The sequence below is a fragment of the Pempheris klunzingeri genome, chromosome 5 (assembly GCF_042242105.1).
Source record: "Pempheris klunzingeri isolate RE-2024b chromosome 5, fPemKlu1.hap1, whole genome shotgun sequence".
In the NCBI taxonomy this organism is placed as follows: Eukaryota; Metazoa; Chordata; class Actinopteri; order Acropomatiformes; family Pempheridae; genus Pempheris; species Pempheris klunzingeri.
In genome coordinates, this window is record NC_092016.1 from 8,658,978 (window position 1) to 8,678,574 (window position 19,597).

General features: G+C 43.0%; 1 protein-coding gene across 1 annotated transcript in view; it reads left to right on the plus strand.

Moving 5' to 3' along the window:
• The window catches only part of LOC139200932 (A disintegrin and metalloproteinase with thrombospondin motifs 20), a 77,916-nt gene that overhangs the window by 26,720 nt on the left and 31,599 nt on the right, over positions 1-19,597 (plus strand). Inside the window, exons 10-21 of the mRNA XM_070830113.1 lie at positions 167-308; positions 685-789; positions 9,539-9,684; positions 9,997-10,178; positions 11,314-11,450; positions 11,849-11,966; positions 15,221-15,316; positions 17,404-17,570; positions 17,785-17,914; positions 18,716-18,842; positions 18,938-19,148; positions 19,420-19,584. Of these exons, the coding sequence (XP_070686214.1) occupies positions 167-308; positions 685-789; positions 9,539-9,684; positions 9,997-10,178; positions 11,314-11,450; positions 11,849-11,966; positions 15,221-15,316; positions 17,404-17,570; positions 17,785-17,914; positions 18,716-18,842; positions 18,938-19,148; positions 19,420-19,584 (1,726 nt within the window). The remainder of the gene's footprint in view (positions 1-166; positions 309-684; positions 790-9,538; positions 9,685-9,996; positions 10,179-11,313; positions 11,451-11,848; positions 11,967-15,220; positions 15,317-17,403; positions 17,571-17,784; positions 17,915-18,715; positions 18,843-18,937; positions 19,149-19,419; positions 19,585-19,597) is intronic.

Here is a 19,597-nt window from a genome sequence, read left to right on the forward strand (position 1 = left end):
TATAGAAATGTTTACTTTTCTCTAATGAAGGATAATCACACATGACCCTTTTTGGGGTCAGAAAATATTTGATTATCCTGAAAATGTTTGTTCACTTTTGTCAGTTTGTGCACGTGTATGGTTTCTGCTTTTGCATTCATTTACTGTACATGCACTCTTATTTTAGCACCGGCTACGGGGAGTGCCTCCTTGATGAGCCTGTAGGCAGGACATACGAGCTTCCCACGCTCCTCCCCGGTCAAATCTACAATGCCAACAGGCAGTGTGAACTGATGTTTGGACCTGGTTCCCAAATTTGCCCTTACATGGTAAGTTGGCTTACTATCAAAGCAAGCAAAACCACATTGGAAAATTGAGGAAGATTTCAGGTGGAAGTAGATCTGAGATGGTTGTTGTCTCCTGAGATGAACAGGAGAACTGTGTTTTTATGAACCCTCAGACATTTAAGAAGATCAGTTATTCATATAGACGACATATGAAACTGTAGTCAGTTAATTGTGAGTTGTTGACTGACTTTTTGTTGTAATGTACATTAGAATACATTTAATCTTTACATTTTAGTAGGATACAAAGAGGCAGCTTAACCTATTGTTGAATGCACAGCCACTAATTAAGAAAGAGGCAATGAAGCAGGAGATATTTAGTCAAAATGATTATAGTCGCTTGTGCTCACCCCCCCCACAGAAACAATGCAAGAGGCTGTGGTGTACAAGTGCAGAGGGGGACCATAAAGGATGTCGCACACAGCACATGCCGCTGGCTGATGGGACTGACTGTGGGCATGGAATGGTAAGTTGGTCCACATGTGGATCTGTGTTTCTTAATGAATAGTTTGACTATTCTATGTTTGACTCCCTATAATAATAATGCATACATCTTTTAACTGGCATACAGATGTTTTAATAAGTAGAATGACTTGACTTGTGCTGCAGTTGATGTTCAAGGCTCATTGGTGAAATGCATCTGCATCAACTTCCTGATCCACTCTTTATGGGGTAGTCTGCCATTGGACTGACACAATGAATTATCCTGATGCAGTAAACCCACCCATCTAGTATTTAAAGAAGGGTTGGAAAAAATTCAATGAACTGCTTACAGCTACCATGAAACCAAACTGAATTAGCTTTAAACTCAATTACTGGATAGATTTAAATATTTGTTTTGGATCACCATGTTGCAGAACTGAATGTATTCCCTCTGTTCTCTAATCAGCGTTGTTGTAGAAGCAGGCCTCATTGCATTTTAGACAAAATACATTACTGACACAACCCAAACCTCCCATGCAGTGCTGCTTTGAATCCTGATGCCTTTCCCTTCCAGTTCACTTCCTCTACCAAGAGAAAGGAATAATTTATCATCCATTACTCTTCTGCCTGCATTCTGGTTGCAGAAACCCATGTAAATGTGGTCAGGTGATGTCCCTAGTTAGAAACTTGAAGCTTTACCCTCAGTGTTGTTACAGGGCCCCAACCCCCATTAGCCTTCATGTTCTCCTCGCTCTGGGATGCTATGCTAATTAGGGCTGAGACGGCGGGTCAGTCACTGAGGATACATGGAAAGAAGGGCTGCAGGGGAGGGGGGGCAGAAAGAGAAAGACAGAAAGAGGAAAGAAAAGAGAGACAGAGGGGGTGAAAAAGAAAGAGAGAGTCTTGAGAGGGAAAGGTGAAGACGTGGGCCCTTTGAAAGAGGATGCCGCCTGCCGTTCACAGTTGAGTCACCTTGTTGTGAACCCATGACCCTAAAACCTTTTTAAAAGGCGAGTGAGTGGGTCAGTGGTCAGGCCGTAACAGAGCCCAGGCTGAGGCCAGCCAGCGTTCTCACAAAAGACCTCACATCAGAGATTCTGCAGAGCAGGAGGCGGGAGGAGAGGAGGGAGGAGGAGAATCAGGAGGAGGTACGGGGGGGATGGGGGGGTGAGGATGTGGTGGGCTGGTGTTTAGCATTCTGAACATGTATGAGAGGGAGAAAGAGAGAGAGGAGGAGGGTTCTCTTCTCTCCTTAACCTCCTGCCCTCCAGGAGTCTCTTGCAGTGTGGGCCCATGTAGGTCTTATATCCCTTATATCCTTTCATCTGGCTCTGTCTCCCTCCCCACCATGTTAGGTCCTGGATCAGCCCTGTCTAGTGAGGAGAGGTTAACAGGGGATAGCTAACATCTTAATCCAACTACAACAACCAGACTAAACAGTAATGGCCCTGGGATAGCTGCCTCCATATTACTCTCAGCCTGTACGTGGGAGAAATAATTGAGGGGACATGGTGTTAGTTTAATCACACTAAGTGGTTCGCTTGAATAAGATACAAACACTTAATCCAACTTGAGCTGACTTTGCTAGATTACAACAGATGTCTGGTCTTTATTGGAACCCTGTAAACATTAACTTTTTTGCAGGTCCAGAGACGCTCAGACATCAAGGTTAAAACCAGGTTAGATTTTATTTAAAAGTAACTGTTTTGATATTTTGAGAGTTACACATAACAATTTGTAATTAGGACCTACTACACACTGAAATGTAGCCATATAAAGGCTGTAACTACAGTTGTGCAGCATTTTATCCTAGCAAAATGTTTAGAACATTTGTTGATCTCCAAATCACATTCAGAATTTGTCATTATGTCTACCTTATTTAAAGAGAATTTGGCTTGCTACTCGTGCGCTGTAGTGTTCACAATGTTCACCTTCTTATTTTAGCATGTCAGCGTACTAACATTTACGAATTAGCTCTAAACACAAAATTCAGCCAAGGATGATGGGAATGTCATTGTCTGAACTGATGATTGTGCAAGATGAAAAGTTAAGGGATCACCAAAGCGATTCATCGTTCCTGTGGGGAACATGAATGTCTTTATCAAATGTATGGAAATCCATCCAATGATGTATGTAACCTCATGGTGCTGCTGGAGGAAAGATCACAGGATCAGCAAAGTCATTAGAGAGGATGAATCCAGTGTCTGTAAAAAAAATTTCATATGAGTCCATCCAATAGCTGTTACTTTAGTTTGAACCATAGTGGTGCACCTACTAACAGACCAACATTGGCTCTTTAGAGTCACACCACTAGTGTGGCAAAAAAATCACATGTGCTCTTAAGTTGTTGGTGGCTGTTTTCTGTATGACCAAATACAGGAGTAGTTTTCCTTCATTTCTTTGTGTGTTTTAAGAAGAGGCACCACCTTTGTTTGTAGTGCTGTGGGCCTAGTTTCATCTTCATGCAGGGGGCTGTTTGAAGTAGCGTGGGTTGAAAGAGAGGGGGACCCCGCACCAACACTCACCTGCCCATACAAGAGTTCTTTTATGTGGTGTTCTGGTACGTTGTGTTTGTGTATGTGTGTGTTCGTCCATATGCCACCCTCAAAGGTCTGATAATCTGCGGATCCATGGTTCTTCTTGTCTTTCTTGTGTCAATATGTCTTTTCTCAGACATTCTTAACGCGCATCCCGCACACTTTCTCACCTCTTCTTCTGACTCCTTTCTCATTCTTCCTACAAAGAAGTCATGAGGTTCAGGTCTAAGGCTTTACAGGGTCTGGGTTGAGTTCCTGGCTCTGAAGTGTCTGCAGATCCCTGAAGGGGAGTGTGCATGTGGAAGCGGCGGGAGGGTGGGGAGGTGTCAGATCTGGAGGATTACAGCTATGGCCTCTATGGGGGAAACTAGCAGCAGGTATCGTCTTAGCAACCACAGATCTCTTCCTTAGCCTATCATTAGACCAAAGCCTGCCATGTCACCCTAAGTGATAACACAGGAAACGTCATCTCTTGTAAAAAGCAAATTTTCTGAAAGACGTGTTTTCTGTGTTGTCTGGAGGGAGTTTTTGTTCCATCGGGTTACAAAACAAAGTTGTGACAGCATCGGGTAATTGAGGTCAGTGCCCAAAAACATGGGGGAGAGGCACGTCCCCAAAATGAAGAGTGAAAAAAACTTTGTTTGTATACAGCCAAGTTGAAATAGGGCAATGGGCACTGCATGGTTCATGGGTAGTTTTCTCCCCCTCTGTTCCCTTCTCCTCTGACTCTCTCTGCTTCTCCACTTCTGCCTCTCTCCCTTCCTCCCTCCCTCGCTGCCTCTCTGTTGCTCAACGGGCCCTCTCACAGGGCGCCGGAGTGAGTAATGCGGTCACATGACCTCTTGGCGGCGCGTCTGTCATCTGGTTCAGTGGGCCGTACACTAACGAGGGCATCCCATCACTTGTTGTCTATAAATACCGCCACCACCCTCCCTCCCCTCCATCCTCTCTTCTCCTGCTCTTTCTCACTTATCCGCCCCCCCACATGTCGCCCTCCCCTTTTCGGTCCCTCTCACTCTTCAAAAGGATCCAGCCTGTGCATCTGTATATATCTGTTTATGTGTGTGTGTGTGTGTGTGTGTTTTGAGTGTGCATACATGCATATAGTGCCTTTGTGTGTCTTTATATATACTGCAGAAGTGTCTACATGTAAATGTAAGCACACGCACACATGCAGACGTGTGTGTGTGTGTGTGTGTGTGTGTGTGGATTAATGGCCAGCCAGCATGGTCAATAAGCTCCTGTCAAGCCAAAGCTGAGGACCGCTTGGCCCTGCATCCACATCCCCGCCATTTGAAGATCCCCGCACTACTTCTCACCACGTCATCACTCAGTGGGTGGTAGAGGAAAAAAGTGGCGACAGAGCTTGAATAAACTGCGGTGTTTTGTTGTCAAAGATCTTATTGTTCTCAGTTTTGTTCAGTTTATTGTCAACTTGAATTCGGTCTTGACTGAAAGCTCCCTTGAAAGGCATTTTTGGGGGTGAAATTGTTGCAAAATGACAAACAAAATATTCAAGTGTTTTTGATTTCATTCAATACAGTGTCTGCTTAGTAAGTATGTGTGAAACCCAAAAACCCTTCCAAGATACTCTTAATAGGGGCTTAATTGAGTGGTCAGTGTAAGCGAATAAACTGGAAGTTGTTTTTGATTTCAAGAACATTCCTCGGAAAAGAATGACAACCTGCTCTGGTTTCAGCCAATTAGAGTGAGATAGTGAGGTCTTGAAAAGTGAAGCCAGGGCAGAATGGAGTCTGTTGGCGGAGGCGGTGAGTGTTGGCTGGAGCTCCCTGGCAGCCTGACAGACTTGTCGTACGATGCTGGGACGGGATGTGTGTTTGTGTGTGTGTGTGTGTGTGTGTGTGTGTGCTTGTTTTTGTGTGTGTCTCTGTGTGCCTGCACTGGAGCTTGGGTTTGTGAGACTGCTATCAGTGTCACTCTCAGCTAATCTCTGGATATTTGCAGGATGTTGCCACTTTGAGTTGTCATCATCACAGACATATCTGTGGATTTGGGCTAACAAGAGGATTGTTGTTTTAGCATTCATGCAGTTTGCTGATGGAATTACTGCGTCCGGTAGTCAATGAGTGGAGCTTTCATTGCCCGCTGTGTAGAAGGAGGAAGTTGTATTTAGATGATTATTGTGTGGTGTCAAAATGTGGCAATAATTGCCCCCAAGTTACCAAAACATTACAGCAGGTTTAAAAACAAAATAATAGCCAAGAGAAGTCAAAAGGATTGGATGATAATTCTCTGTGGGATTGTCACTACAAGAGACTCATTTCACATTACAAATAATTATTTTGTCCATTGTTAATACAAAAAAATATTGATTGAGGAAAATTTGGGGAGATTACAAGTGGTATGTGTTTCTCAGTATTTGTACAAAGATGATGATAAGTGAGAAACAGCAACAGTAAAAGTGTCTCTGAAGTGCACGTGAATGGAACAGCTGATAGGGCCAAACTACTCATTCACTGTAATGACAACCTTCACACTTCTTTGAAAGATGTGGAGGTAGGAGGGATCACAGAGAGTGGAAAAAAGAGGGTAGGAAACAAAGTAAGGAGATTTAGCTAGTAAGAAGAGAGGTTGGTTGGGGTCACGGTTGCATCATTTTTTCTCTCTTGCTCACCCTCTCCCTCTCGTCATTTCTCTTCCTCCTGTCTTCACACCCTTTCAACAGAAAGGAAAGAGGAAATATGGAACTAACAGGGAAAATAATGCACGGCTTGGCTGAAAAAATGTGTCAGTGCAAAGCTTGTCTATAATAACAGCTGTCGTTGTTTATCTCCCAGTGCCCTGCCTGCTCAAAGAGTACAGAGAATCACTGCATTTACTGCTGCATCACTTCACGGGCTCTCTGTCACCCCTCACCTCCAGGTCAAGTTATTAAACGTTTAATAGTTAATGAATCCTTATTGAAAATCAAGAGAGGTGACAAGGTGGCTCCAGATGTCTCAGGTTTAATGGGATTGCTTTTGGGACGTTTTAATTGAGCATTGTGGAGAGGACAGAGGGCTTGTCAGAGACAAAGGCACAAAGCCTCGACAGGTCAAGGCCAAAGTGAACTCCAGACCCAGAGCCATGAGAAAGACACCGCAACATGAAAGGTGATGTCTTTTGGAAATGACTGTGTTAAAATGAAAGGGCTTTTTAAATCAGTCCTCTGCCTTCTCATTCCTGCAGTGATGTATGGCTTGGGTTCAGAAATGAGGTGCTCTCTGCAACAGTTTCCTGGCAATTACAGGGCGCTAACTTCCAAACCAGCCAGCTGAGGAGCTCAGAGCAGATGCTGCAGTCCTTAGATAGTATTCTCTCTTTCAGGGTTAGAGAGTGCTGGTGGCTACTCTCCGTGCTTGTGTGGCTGAGCTGGTTACAGTTTATTTAGTTTATCGGTGTGTGATTTGAGAGCAAAGAGATAAAGAAACTGTGTGTGTTTCCCCACCTGCATTGAATGTGTAACTACATGCAATATGTGCAAAATACATGCGTGTGATATATGTGTATGCACATATGCACATGACTTGGTATGAGTTGGTGAGTCAGCGTGCGTCTTTGTGAAATTCCTAATTTGAAACACATGCTAGTCACAGCTGGACAGGTTTCTCTCACAAGACCTTCAAATGTCTCACCACATTCCCAATTGAGTGCAAATTTTGACAATCTTTCTAGGAAAGGGTTTACCAGTTTCCTTAATGCTTGTTTGAGCTTTGCCAAGACTGGCTTTCACCTCTGCGTTTTCCAAGGGTGTGTTTGTGCACTTCGGAAAGAGAGGCTAATTGGAATTGAGCGTGGCCCCCAGATGCCTCCAGACTCTGAGCAATCACTCTCACACTTGACACACATTCACACATGTGTACACACACACACACACACACACACACACACACACACACACACACACACACAGTAATGTGCATGCTCACATTCGCGCACACACACACTCACTCACACACATACATCATCTCACACAGATGTTTTTTTTTTCTTTCCACTCCCCCCTTTCCTTCTTTCTTCTTTTCACCCACATCACCTTTTCAAGCCAAACAAAACGGTTGTAAACACAGGGTGCCAGTGGGGGGAGTGGAATGCCTCAGAGGCTTACACAGGCTTTGGTCCTCTCTGACAGACAGTCCGCCTTATGTTTGACAGTTCCTTGGGTTCTGCCGCCTGGTTGCACTGTGGTGGTCCCTGCGTGGCAATTTCCCATAAGGGGATAAGGGGGATGGTCGACTGTGGAGAGGAGGTATAGATGGGATGCTCAGGTCTGGGTTGACAGTCCCTAAGCTGAGGCAGGGGAAGGGGATATGAGGGCTATAAGGGGAGGGAAACTCTTTGTTATGGCAAAGGAAAACTCTTAAAAACATATGAAAATGTGCTTCGTTGACAATTTAATGAACTCCAAGCTCTTTTTTTCTTGAGGAGGTTGCTCAACCAACAAGGACCAGCACCTGTTTGCCTTTCAGTGGTGTGGAAGCCATTTCTACTCATGTGGATGTTTTATCACATTCCTTTTAGAGTCTTTTATTTGAATTGTTCTCTAAATCCATTGTTAGTGCTCCAACAGCATTATCAGTGCCTTAAGTTTGCATTAACAGTGGAGTCAGACAGGAAGGCTTGGGCCATTACTCAAACCAGGTTTGGATTATGGAAATGTTTGTGGCTTGTTTAGTCCATACCCTGCAGCTGTTAACACCTGTCTGTCACTGAGCACAGACTTTACACTCCATCATTAGACCAGCAAGTGTGTAAAACACACATGCACACTACGCCAGGATAGTAGAGGCAGTGGTGCCAAATTCTCTGTATGTTTACATGTGTTTGTGTCTATGACTTTGCTCTTTTGCAGGTGTTCACCTAAGGTAATGGCTACAAGTTGTGAATTAATGTTAAAGTAGAAACTATCCAGATTAGTCCATTGTCAAGGAGATGACTTTGATTGATATCCTCCCTGGTTTATTAGCGTAATTATGAAAATTCACTGAAGCGGATCTCACACGGTTTTGTTTTCAGTTCTCAAGAGTCTTCACAACAGGCGGCCTTAGCTTTTTTTGTTATCTGCATTAGGAGATTGAATGTCTTGTAGTGAAATGGGCGTGTGGCCACAGTTGAAATGATAGTAGTTGCATTTCTCATCTGGGAAGCGCTGGTAATGCAAGTAACATTGTGAAGTGCATCATCCTCACAGACCAAACTCTGAGGGGAAACATCCTCCTTTTCAGGTTACACATTTAAAGCTGTGTACCTGAGTAGATAGACAGCAGAACAGAAGAACAGAGTTCCTGATGCCAGTAATGAACTTTGTTCCTTTTGTTATCACAACTCTAGAGTTTCCTTATCATGGTGCCACTGCTACCCATGCTTGTGTGCCCGGACGGCGGGCTACGTACCCAGACAGACGCCGTCTTGTCCTGCATTCTTTCACTGAACAGGACCCTCCGATATCTTAGTCACTGAGAAGGAGATTTGGTTACACACAAAGGGAAATGAGCCTGCCGTGCTTTGCTTATGAAAGCAGTGTTAGCACTTCTTGGCAAAGGTTGGTTAGTGGGTACACACTGCATGATACCAGGCGCCTTAGTATCTATGTCAAGTGGGTCTACTGTATGAAAAAGTCTGTATTATGTAACTTGTATATTTACAACCCAAGCTGAAGATGATTCAGGAAAATTAGCCTGGATTTCCTCCATTGTCTGTGGCATCGCAAATGGGTTTCCTTTTGATATGTTTCTTGGTGTTGAAACAGTATTTCTGTTGATGAGTTGCATCAGGCTGCTCCTGGATGAGAAACAGGAAGCCAATGTGAAAACCACTGTGACTTTGTGCAAAGAGGCTCTAAAACAATAATGCTTAACACATATCCAACAACAAGATTTGGTTAACATCAAGGAATTATTGCATCACATAGTGCACATTTCAGGTTCTAGTTTCTCTGATTGACAACTCTTATATTTTACTGTCTCACACTTTCCCTTTTTCTGTCTATATCCATGTCCCTCCCTCTCGCTCCCATTTCTCTTTGGACAGCTTGACAAGTTGGACGCCTTCTGTGAGGGTAAACAATAGCTGAATTAGGATTTCTCTTTAAATTTAGCTTGAGATCCAAACAAAGGATTGAGAAGAAGCACACCTCACAGCTGTTTGTGCACTATTTCTGCAGTAGAGCCATAATCGAGACAGACTGTGTTGTCTTTAGTACTTCAGGAGTTTTTAACATAATCTGTATATGTGTGTCTGTCTATTCACGTGCAGTACTGCAGACATGGGATGTGTGTAAACAAGGAGTTGGACCTACAGCCTGTCCACGGGGAGTGGGGTCCCTGGGGGCCCTACAGTGTTTGCTCCAGGTCCTGTGGTGGAGGAACACGGAGCACCACCAGAGACTGCAACAAGCCTGAGTAAGAAAGAATTATAGAGTTATGACAATCAAAACCATTACAGACTGTAAATATGTGTAAAATTCTGAAGTAGTATAAAGAAAGCAGTCACACTTGAATAAGAGTTGTAAACAAGCTAAAGTGAGTAACAACCCTGCATGTCAGATTCAGTTAGTCTAAATCTGATTTTAAGCAACAGTCAGAGAAAGCTTGTTTCTTTAGTGTGAATTTTACTGTAAACAGTGTGGGGTGGAAGTCATAAAGCACCAGTCAAACAAACTTTAAATTGGAAGTAAGTGTTGCGCTCCTGTGATCCGTCGTGTCTCACTCTAGGCCCAGAAATGGCGGGAGGTTCTGTGTGGGTCGCAGGATGAAGTTCCGCTCTTGCAACACTGAGCCGTGTCCGCGAGGACGGAAAGATTTCCGCGAGGAGCAGTGCTCTCAGTTTGACGGCAAGCACTTCAACATCAACGGTCTACCTCCCACCGTCCGCTGGGTCCCCAAATACAGCGGCAGTGAGTACACCTTAAGCATGTCATTTGAACGTCTTGTGGTAACAAGTGCAACATCAAAAATGGATACTATTTACATCCAACTATACAATGTAGTTTGAAGCCAGTGATGAAGTATGCACCCAATTATTCACTATTCGTATGATACCTCAGGCTTGTTTAAACTTCTTATGCAATTTAACAGAAAGTCCACATTGTACGTGGAGGCAAAGACACACAAAATTGCGATGTCTATGTATGTACTGCATTTAAATCTAATGCACTGCACTGATTTTAATGCATGGCGGTACAAGGTAGAAAAAGCTAGCTGACGAATGGGTGGATATGTAAAGTACACTAAAAGGAGCACAACAGCAATGTTAACCTCTTACTGCCTGAATTTATTTACAATCATATAAAAAAATTTATAATTTGTGTTTTTGCATTCAAGCAGATGCTAAATGAAGTGGAGATTGTTCATTTGAATATAGCATAGCATAGAGTAGTACAATATAATAATAGTATAATATAATATATATGTATATATGCATAGAATATATATATATTTATTTATGTATGTATGCATCTATGTATATATAATGTATACATAGAATATGCATCAACCGGCATTAGTGGGATACAGAGGCCACCTCAGCTGCATCAAGACCGGAAGAGGTTTGAGGCGAATCCGCGACAACAGGCAACAAGGGGTTAAAGCAACATGCAGCCCATCCATATGAACCTCCTGGCACCTTTCCCTCTTGCAGCCGTATCTCATTCCTTACCGAGATGGTCTGCCCAGCTACATGAGATTACCATCTGGCACAGAACCCCTTGTCCAAGTTACTGCAAGTGATTCATTCATTTAATTAATGCTACACAAGCAAACAGGCCAAGCCCTGGAGCCAGTATAAAGTCAGATACAAACTCATTCTGCCAAACAACGGATACAAATTTGGCTGTTGAACTTTGCAAAAAAGTTATATTGATACAAGATCAAAAATATGAAGTGTTAATGTTTTGTTTTATTTCATTAGCAGGTGGTCATCTCTAGGCTTTTCATCTTGTCATTATTCTTTTCATTTTATTTTTATTAATCTCATTAACTTAATGAGCTATAGTCCAACTTTTTCCATACTTTGTTTTCTTTTCCATCCAGTACTAATGAAGGATCGCTGTAAGCTCTTCTGCCGGGTTGCCGGGACTACTGCATACTATCAGCTGAAGGACCGCGTCATCGACGGCACGCCGTGTGGGCCAGATACTTATGACATCTGTGTTCAAGGCCTCTGCAGGGTATATCTGTCTGTTTCTTATTTTATAATTTACTGACGCATACACACACCAACTCATGCACACACACTGCTTAGTCTTAACTTCTTCACATGCTATTCTGATTTGTTGTGTTATAATATACCTTTATCTGTGTTAAAAAATCAAAATCAACACTGTCAGCCTACTCATACTCTTACATGATTCATGTTTTGTAATTACTTGAAAGGACGAGGCTTGAGTTTTTAGTGACGTATTTGTAGGTCATCATCAGAAACACCTGCATTTGCCAAGTTCACAGTGTCCAGGTGAAACACTGCTGACAAATGTGCTGTTTATAACAGTCAAACTAATCACTTTAAGTACAGTCTGTCATATAACATCACTCTAAATTACAAATTTCTTCATCTGTGCCTCTTCAGCAAGCAGGCTGCGACCATGTTCTCAACTCAAAGGCCAGGAATGACAAGTGTGGAGTGTGTGGCGGGGACAACTCGTCGTGTAAAACCCTGGCAGGGACGTTCAATGATGCTCAGTATGGTAAGTCCTGCTGCTCAGATTTCATGCATAGTACATTAATAGCTGAGCGTTCACAAAAAAGGTGTTGCTATTAAACATACTGTATGTCAGCAGCTCCTGCAGATGAATTATGGTGTATCTGATACACAGTAAACATAGAACAGCTGAGAAAGACTTCCATGTGGCAGCAAGTCTGACATGCTGTATGCTCATATTAGGTGCTGATGTCATGTCTGGTTATGTTTAAACATATTAAGCTTGATTTTCAGCAACAATGCGTGCCTCGGCCAAATTTGGAAAAATGCAGAACACCAATCTTCTCTAAAGCTTTAGAAATGGAGTAATGCAGCGATCTCTGTCAGGTCTTTCGATAGCAAACACAAATCTTACATCACCCCTTTGAACTGTCCTGCTTAATGCGGCGCTTCAGTGTGAGCCAACTGCTGATTGCATCCAATCCTTTTTAGGTCTGGGCAGCAAAACAGCAGAAGAATTAGCATAAAAACCCTGGGTGTGGTTTCTGTCATGTTTACTCCGCATTAGTTTGGCACTGAGCTTTAGCATCTCTATCCATCTACTTTCTTTCTGTGCTCGGTTGGCTTGGGGTGCAGGGTTTGAGGACTGTATTGAACCAAATCAGGCACTGTCCTCAGCCCTGGAAATCTGGCTTTGACCTTAAGAAAGAGAAGACGAGTGGGAGTGTAGCCCAGGCAGGATATCTTTCTGCTCCTAGTCTAGGCCTGTCTCTCTGTCTTTCAACCTTTTGTCCTTCTCAGTTTGATGTCTCTCTATGTCTTAGTCTCCACCTTTGTCTCTTCCTTTTGCTTTGTCTGTGCTCAGTCTTTGTCTTTACCTCTTTCTCCCCCCCTCCTCTTCACCAGACTAGACAAACTGAATTTGCAGGTAAAGCTGCTGAATATTCAAAAACAGCATTTGAACATTTCCCTTTAAGGGTGTTTGTATCTGTGTCTTTATATAACTAAGACCTAAGTCCTTTCAGTGTATATGCCTTGTTATTGCCTTGTTATCAATGCCTCATAATTCTTCAGCTGTACAAGGCCTGCCTGTCTTGCTTATTTTTTTTTATTTTTCCAATAATACAACAGATACAAACTTGGATAGAACAGATAAAACACACTTGACCCACACTTTTTGGTGGGTCTCTATACAAGTCTTTAGATTGTCATGTTTCAAAAGTTAAAACCTAAAGCAGTCAGGTCTAATGCCAAATTCAGACCACACAATACATGAAACTGACCATTGACCTCAAAAATTGCTTGTCTTATTATTATTCCATGCCGACATCTGACACGTCTCACAATGTCCCAAACAAAGACTAACCTGTCAGAATGAGGATGTACACAATGGTCCCAGATTCACTTTCATTGTTGGTGGCATGGTGAAGTTGATCACTTTATTGGCCAACTATGAACATGGGAATAATTTATGAGTCAATGAAGACCTAATCTGACAGAGATAATCCTAAAAGACAAAAATATTGTGTGGTTTCAAGTCTCAATGAGGCCATGTCTCAAGAGGCCATGTCATCAACTGAATGCAACCAGAAAGCTCTTATTATAACAAACTTCACAAGACCTTTGTTCACTTGAAACTACCGCAGTGAGTGAGTAAAATGGAAACAAGAAAACCAAATGTAAAAGTTAAAAGTATATATAGTAGAATGGAAAAATAATCCAATCACAGAAACTGCAAAAACAAGTAAAGTAGTTTGACATCAACTCAGTTGCTTGTGACGCCTTCTAATTTTCCTCCACAGGCCATTAATGCATCATCTTCTTTCTTGCTAGTAGCAGAGAGAGGCATGTTTGAGGTAAACCAGAGCGTTCTCTAAATGCAGCATGCTTGTGTTTTCCTTCCCCGGGGTGGTGTGTTTACTGTTCATCCCCGGGTCACTATGTGGTGGCGGAGGATTTTGTGTGTGGTCAGTTGCTAAGCTGGGGGATCTCGGAGGCCTGTGATGGCTTGTGGATACCACGTTTCCTCAGAGGGAGGCTTTGTTGGTGGTTTCTGAAGTTCATGTACCCCTGTTTCTATTCAGGAGCTTATCCTGTCCCCATTGTTTAAGGAGGGAATTTGACATGGCACTTAAAACAGCAACAGTGAACTCCAAGGGCAGCTGTATATGGGTTTTTGTGTTGTGGTGAGGTTTATTTTAAAATAATGTGAGTTTTTCTTTTCATAGTGTAGTGTAAAGTAGCTGTTGTACAGTGTGTGTGCGTGTGTGTGTGTGTGTGTGTGTGTGTGTGTGTGTATGTGTGTGTGTGTGTGTGTGTGTGTGTGTGTGTGTGTGTGTGGATGTGTGTGTGCTTGCGCATGTGTATCTGATGTAAGGAAGATATGTAAACCAAGTGCTGCCCCCGAGTGGCTCAAGGTGTCAGACTAACTATCAGATAACACCGACCCACACCCTTCCCCTCATTCCATTCAGGTTTTATTTTTAAAGTTGTAGCAGCTGTAAGTAGTTTTTGAAGACCTGATGGCACCTGACCAAACAATTGTTGGTTCATAGTAGTTATACTGATAGGATGCACTGTACTAATCTTATGTACATGCACATATTTTTCTGCAATTTTTATTTATTGAACGTAGCCAAACTTATCGCATGTTGAATGCTGTCTAATACAAGCAGCTCTACTAAAGCACTAGAGAGAATTAGTAAAGAAGCATCCAAATCTAAGCAAACATTCACTGTCAGCTAACAGTTTTTGGTACAGATTTAACTTTTTTTTTTTAAGATTCAGTTTTTTCTTCCCCACCTAACTTGTGCCGTTTTCTCTATGTTTTTCATAATCTGCCCCAGGTTGTCTCTCCTTCCCTGTATTTTTGTTGTCACCGATTGGCTTTCACGCGCTCTCTCTCCTTTATGCTCACGCGTTTTCTGTGTTAGTTTATCAAGGGACAACAGGCCCGGTGTCGTAATTACAGGCCAAAGGTAGGTCCAGGCAATAATTACATGTCATTTCACGGTCAGGCCTCTGAGACTAAAACAAGGCCTCCTGCAGGTTATTTGAGAGGACTAGACCTTTTTTTTGTGTTTTTCCAAGTGTGACATTTAAATCCCCAGTGGTTGGAAGCGGACTTCCCTGACTGGGGTTTGGTGGAGCATAGTGAAGCTATTATGAAAATCAAGGCGGGACCCTCTCACTGGTGTTATTGTGGCTGCTTTGTTCCCTTTAGAGACTACTTAAAAATGTCTGTGCTCTTGGTCTCACTCCTTTATTCTGTCTTTCTCTTTGTCTGGTCTTTTTCTTCAGGTTACAACACAGTGGTGCGGATCCCTGCAGGAGCCACCAACATTGATATCAAACAGGTCAGCTACTCTGGAAAGCCAGAAGACGACAACTACCTCGGTGAGTTTGCTGCTCGTGTGTCAGTTCAACGATGTGGTTTGTACCTCTGTATCAAATTACAGGTTTTCTTGGGAGAATCAATCCAAAATGGAAGCAGTCCAACTTAATAAGACAGATGTATAACACCCCTGCAGTTCTCCTCTCATAGGTCAATGCCATTATCCTCTAACATGGCCATAAACCACCCAGACTTGGTGACCCAGAGCTGTTGAGGCAGCCTTTTAGTGAAGGAGGGTAAGGAGACATGGGCCAAACTGTCGTCAAACCGTTTTCATAAAGGAAAGGAAACTGTCATTTGTACTGAGTGTATATGGAGACATGGAGGGGCGTTGGTCCATCTGGTCATGGCAAAGACGGTTGGTTGGGAAAGCAAATGGAGTGTCAACCCCTGAGAAAGATAAATGAGGCAGCAATAGGTGCTAATTAGAGGCATGTGGAGTCCATGCCGCATGAAAGTGGATATAGGGGTATAGGGTTAGATGGACCCACCGGGCACAGAGAGTGCGTGTGTGTGTGTGTGTGTGTGTGTGTGTGTGTGTGTGTGTGTATGTGTGCGCGTGCTTGCATGCGAGAAACAGACTGGCAGAGAGAAAATAGCAGAGAAAAGGAGTTATGCCTATGTTGTAAGGGTGGGCGCCCATTTTCAGATGGTTCAAGTCAGGTTCAAGATGTTTTAAGCCACATTGTCAGAAAACACATCTGGTAGGTCTCGTTGCCATGCTGCTGTGAAAAGCTCAACTCCCACTGTTCCTGAGTGCCACAACTGCACAGTTAGTTGAGCTGCAGGTGAGTTTTTTTTGTTTGAAACGCCATTCCAATTTTGTCTCTGGCTGGTACAGTTTACTGAAAGGTGTTTGAGATGATCTCGAATCATGGCCTCGAATACTGTGGAGCACCTTTTTAGATTTGTCTTTGCTTAGTTTACTCATTTTTTAATCTCTTTATTCTCTTTATTGCCTCTTTATTGTGGCTCTATTTTTTATTTGAAAGTTGCTGTGTAAATACATCTTACTTACACACTTACTGCACAGAGCTATGATGCAAAAAGTCCCTTCACTAGGGGCCTGATTGCAAGTTTCTGATTATAAAGCCAAGTTTTTGCTCACTAGACCTTTATCAGGGAAAATGATTCACAAAGGGTAATCCTTGAGTTTAGGATGACATCAAAGACAGCACAGCTGTGCTTTGTAAAGTACACACTAGAAATAAAGTTCCCAACTTTTGCTCTCAAAGCAGCACCACGCAACACTGAAATCACCCATGAGCGCCTACAGAAGAGTTTGGATCTTCCTGTTGTTTTGGCTTCATGTGCATCTGATGTGTATGAAAAGATGCTCGTGTATGTTTAAGTTCACTCGACGTGTGTGGCTGTGTGTCTGCGCTTTTTCTACGGCACTGGGGTTTTTTCCCTTTTCTCCGTAGCATCAATAATGACAACCAGAGTCTGTAGATCTTTGATAAACCCTACAGACAGTCGTCTTTGGGCTAAAGATGACTAGCTGGCATCTAACAATGTGCAGACTTTCATGTAAACAAAGTCTTAATCACATATATTGTTTCAGCATGCACTCTCAGATTGTAATGAACTGCATATTTCTGGGAACCATAGTGTTCGAGGTGGAGAAAGAGGTGGTCGGTGTCATTTTGGGTTTATGTGCTTGTTTGCCAAGTGTGAGTGTCTATCCATGTGTTCCTGTGTGTTATTTGCATGTGTATGTACTTGTTTGTATTTGCAGTCAGCGGAGCTTCTTTGTTTGCATTACAATGTTGGTCATTAAAAAGAGTCACGCAGTCTAACTCCAAATAACTGCAATTTAGTGCCACCAGTGTTTCAACATACCTCCCCTGAAAAAATGGCTTTGCAGAACAATAGGTTGGCAACTCAAAGACTGTTTACTTAACATATGGCCTGAAATGACAAATGCCACATCGCATAAACATTCCCAAGACTTCAATTCTGCAAGAGCCCAAACTCATTTTAAGGAACCAAACATTCCTCTACTTCCGCTGAACTCTTTCACAGTCAGAGTTATGTGTTGTTTATGGTTTGTGGTCAAATTTGTTGTTCTGTCCATTTCTTATTCCAGCATTATCTGATAGCCAGTCCAACTTCCTCCTGAATGGGAACTTTGTGGTGGCCATGTTCAAAAGGGAAATCACCTTCAAGGGAATCGTCATTGAATACAGCGGCTCGGACACAAAAGTGGAGCGCATCAACTGCACTGACCGCATCGAGGAGGAGCTTATTCTGCAGGTATCAGAAGGAAGCTGTCACTTATTTGCTATTTGCACCTATAAATTTCTTCATTAGCAATACTTAACATTCCTCTGCTTTTCCCTCTTGCTTCTGTCTCACCTACGGGCTAATTCTCTGTCTAAAAGGGTGACATCTGTGTTTGGACTTAGACAAAATAAGAAAAGCACTGCTAAGTCTTTTGACCTTGCCTTTCCCACCGTTGTTTCCACAGGTCTTGTGTGTGGGAAACCTCTACAACCCAGATGTCCGCTTCTCCTTCAACATACCCATCGAGGAACACAGGGAGCAGTTTGTGTGGGATCCCTCAGGCTCCTGGCTGGAGTGCAACCGCATCTGTCAGGGTAAGATCTCAGCTTGGCCTGCAAAGCTTCACACATGAAGAACATGGTAATTTCTTTTCTTCAGTGAATCTAAAAAAGCTTTGCAATTTGACCAAATATCTGGGAGCTGTTGTACAGGTATGTCACATGCATAAGTACATATTGCACTTTTACGCCCATAGTTATTTTACAGATTGCAATGTTTGTACTTGTTGTGTTGCTGTAGAGTCTAACTTACATACCAATTTCACAGCTACTCTTGATATAAACCATAAAGTACCACCAAAATCTGCAAAAAGTGTGACATTTATACAAACCATAATGTCATCTCTTACAGTTCTTATTATATTAAATCATATTACATAGACATGGAGTGTCAGTTCACATGAGGATTAGCATTTCTCCTCCATCACTTACTCACACCTCTGGATTTAAAAACGTACTCACTCATTCCCTCCTTCCATAAATCCCCCTCCTGGCAACCTCAATGTGACCCCGGCAAATCACATCGCCCAACACCTTCCAGTTTGCCTGGCCTTTAACCTGACTAAGCCCCTCAAATTTCCCTTTTAGAAGCAAGCTAGTCAGGCTCCCAGTGGGTCAGAGTTCACAGTGGGATCCAGTAAAGAGATGTATTTGTGGGGTTTAAGAGAGACATGGACCCCTAAGGCTGTAAGGTGAAGGACTGGATGTCAGAAAGCTGGTCAGACTTGTTAAAGGTGAAGAAATGTGATATTTTTCAAGCTAACTGTCTGCCAGATGCTGTCTGATTCTGGCCCTGCTTTTATTCATGCGCCTGTGTGCATGTGTGTGTGTGTTAAGGTGAGCGAAGACGAAAGGTGGTATGTGTGCGCAAGAGCGATCACCTTGAGGTATCGGACCAACGCTGTGAACATTTACCTCGTCCTGTTGCTGTTACTGAGCCCTGCAACACAGACTGTGAAGTCAGGTACACATTAATGCACTAAGACACATACACACGCAAAACAAATTTCTAAAGAACACACACAGCCAAACATTTTCCCTAAATCTTCTCTAACACAGGTGGCATGTTGCTGGAAAGAGCGAATGTTCAGCTAAATGTGGCCCAGGCTACCGCAGCCTGGATGTTCAGTGTATGAAGTACAGCCTGATAAAGAGACAGAGCGAGAGGACGGAGGCCAGCGCTTGTGGTGATGTCGCTAAACCTCAGACCAGAGAGCCGTGCCATGGGGACTGTCTGCTTAAGAGCTGGCAGTACAGCGCCTGGTCACAGGTACAGTGTTTGAAAGGCTTGAATCATACATGCAGGGCAAGCAGACTAAATACTATTCCAAGATGAATGTGAGACGTTATTCCAATTTGGAGTACGTTTTCTAGGGACACACTGTGCTGAGATATGTCTTTTGGGTCAGTAAGTTCTATGCTGCTGTTGATCATCTTGTCTTTTATACAATAATGATTTTACAGTAAGAGAAAGTAAAACATACTGTAGATGAAAGCATGAGTGAGTGGACTGAACATGTTTAATGTAACCTTGTACTCAGTGCTCTAAGACATGTGGACGTGGGAGCCGGAGCAGAGAGTCTTACTGTATGAACAACCTGGGGAGGCGGCTGGTGGACCGGGAGTGCAACGAATACCAGAGGGTGGTCACTGAAGCCTGCAACGACCAGCCGTGTCCGAAGTGGACTGTTAGCGAGTGGAGTGAGGTGGGAACCTCTC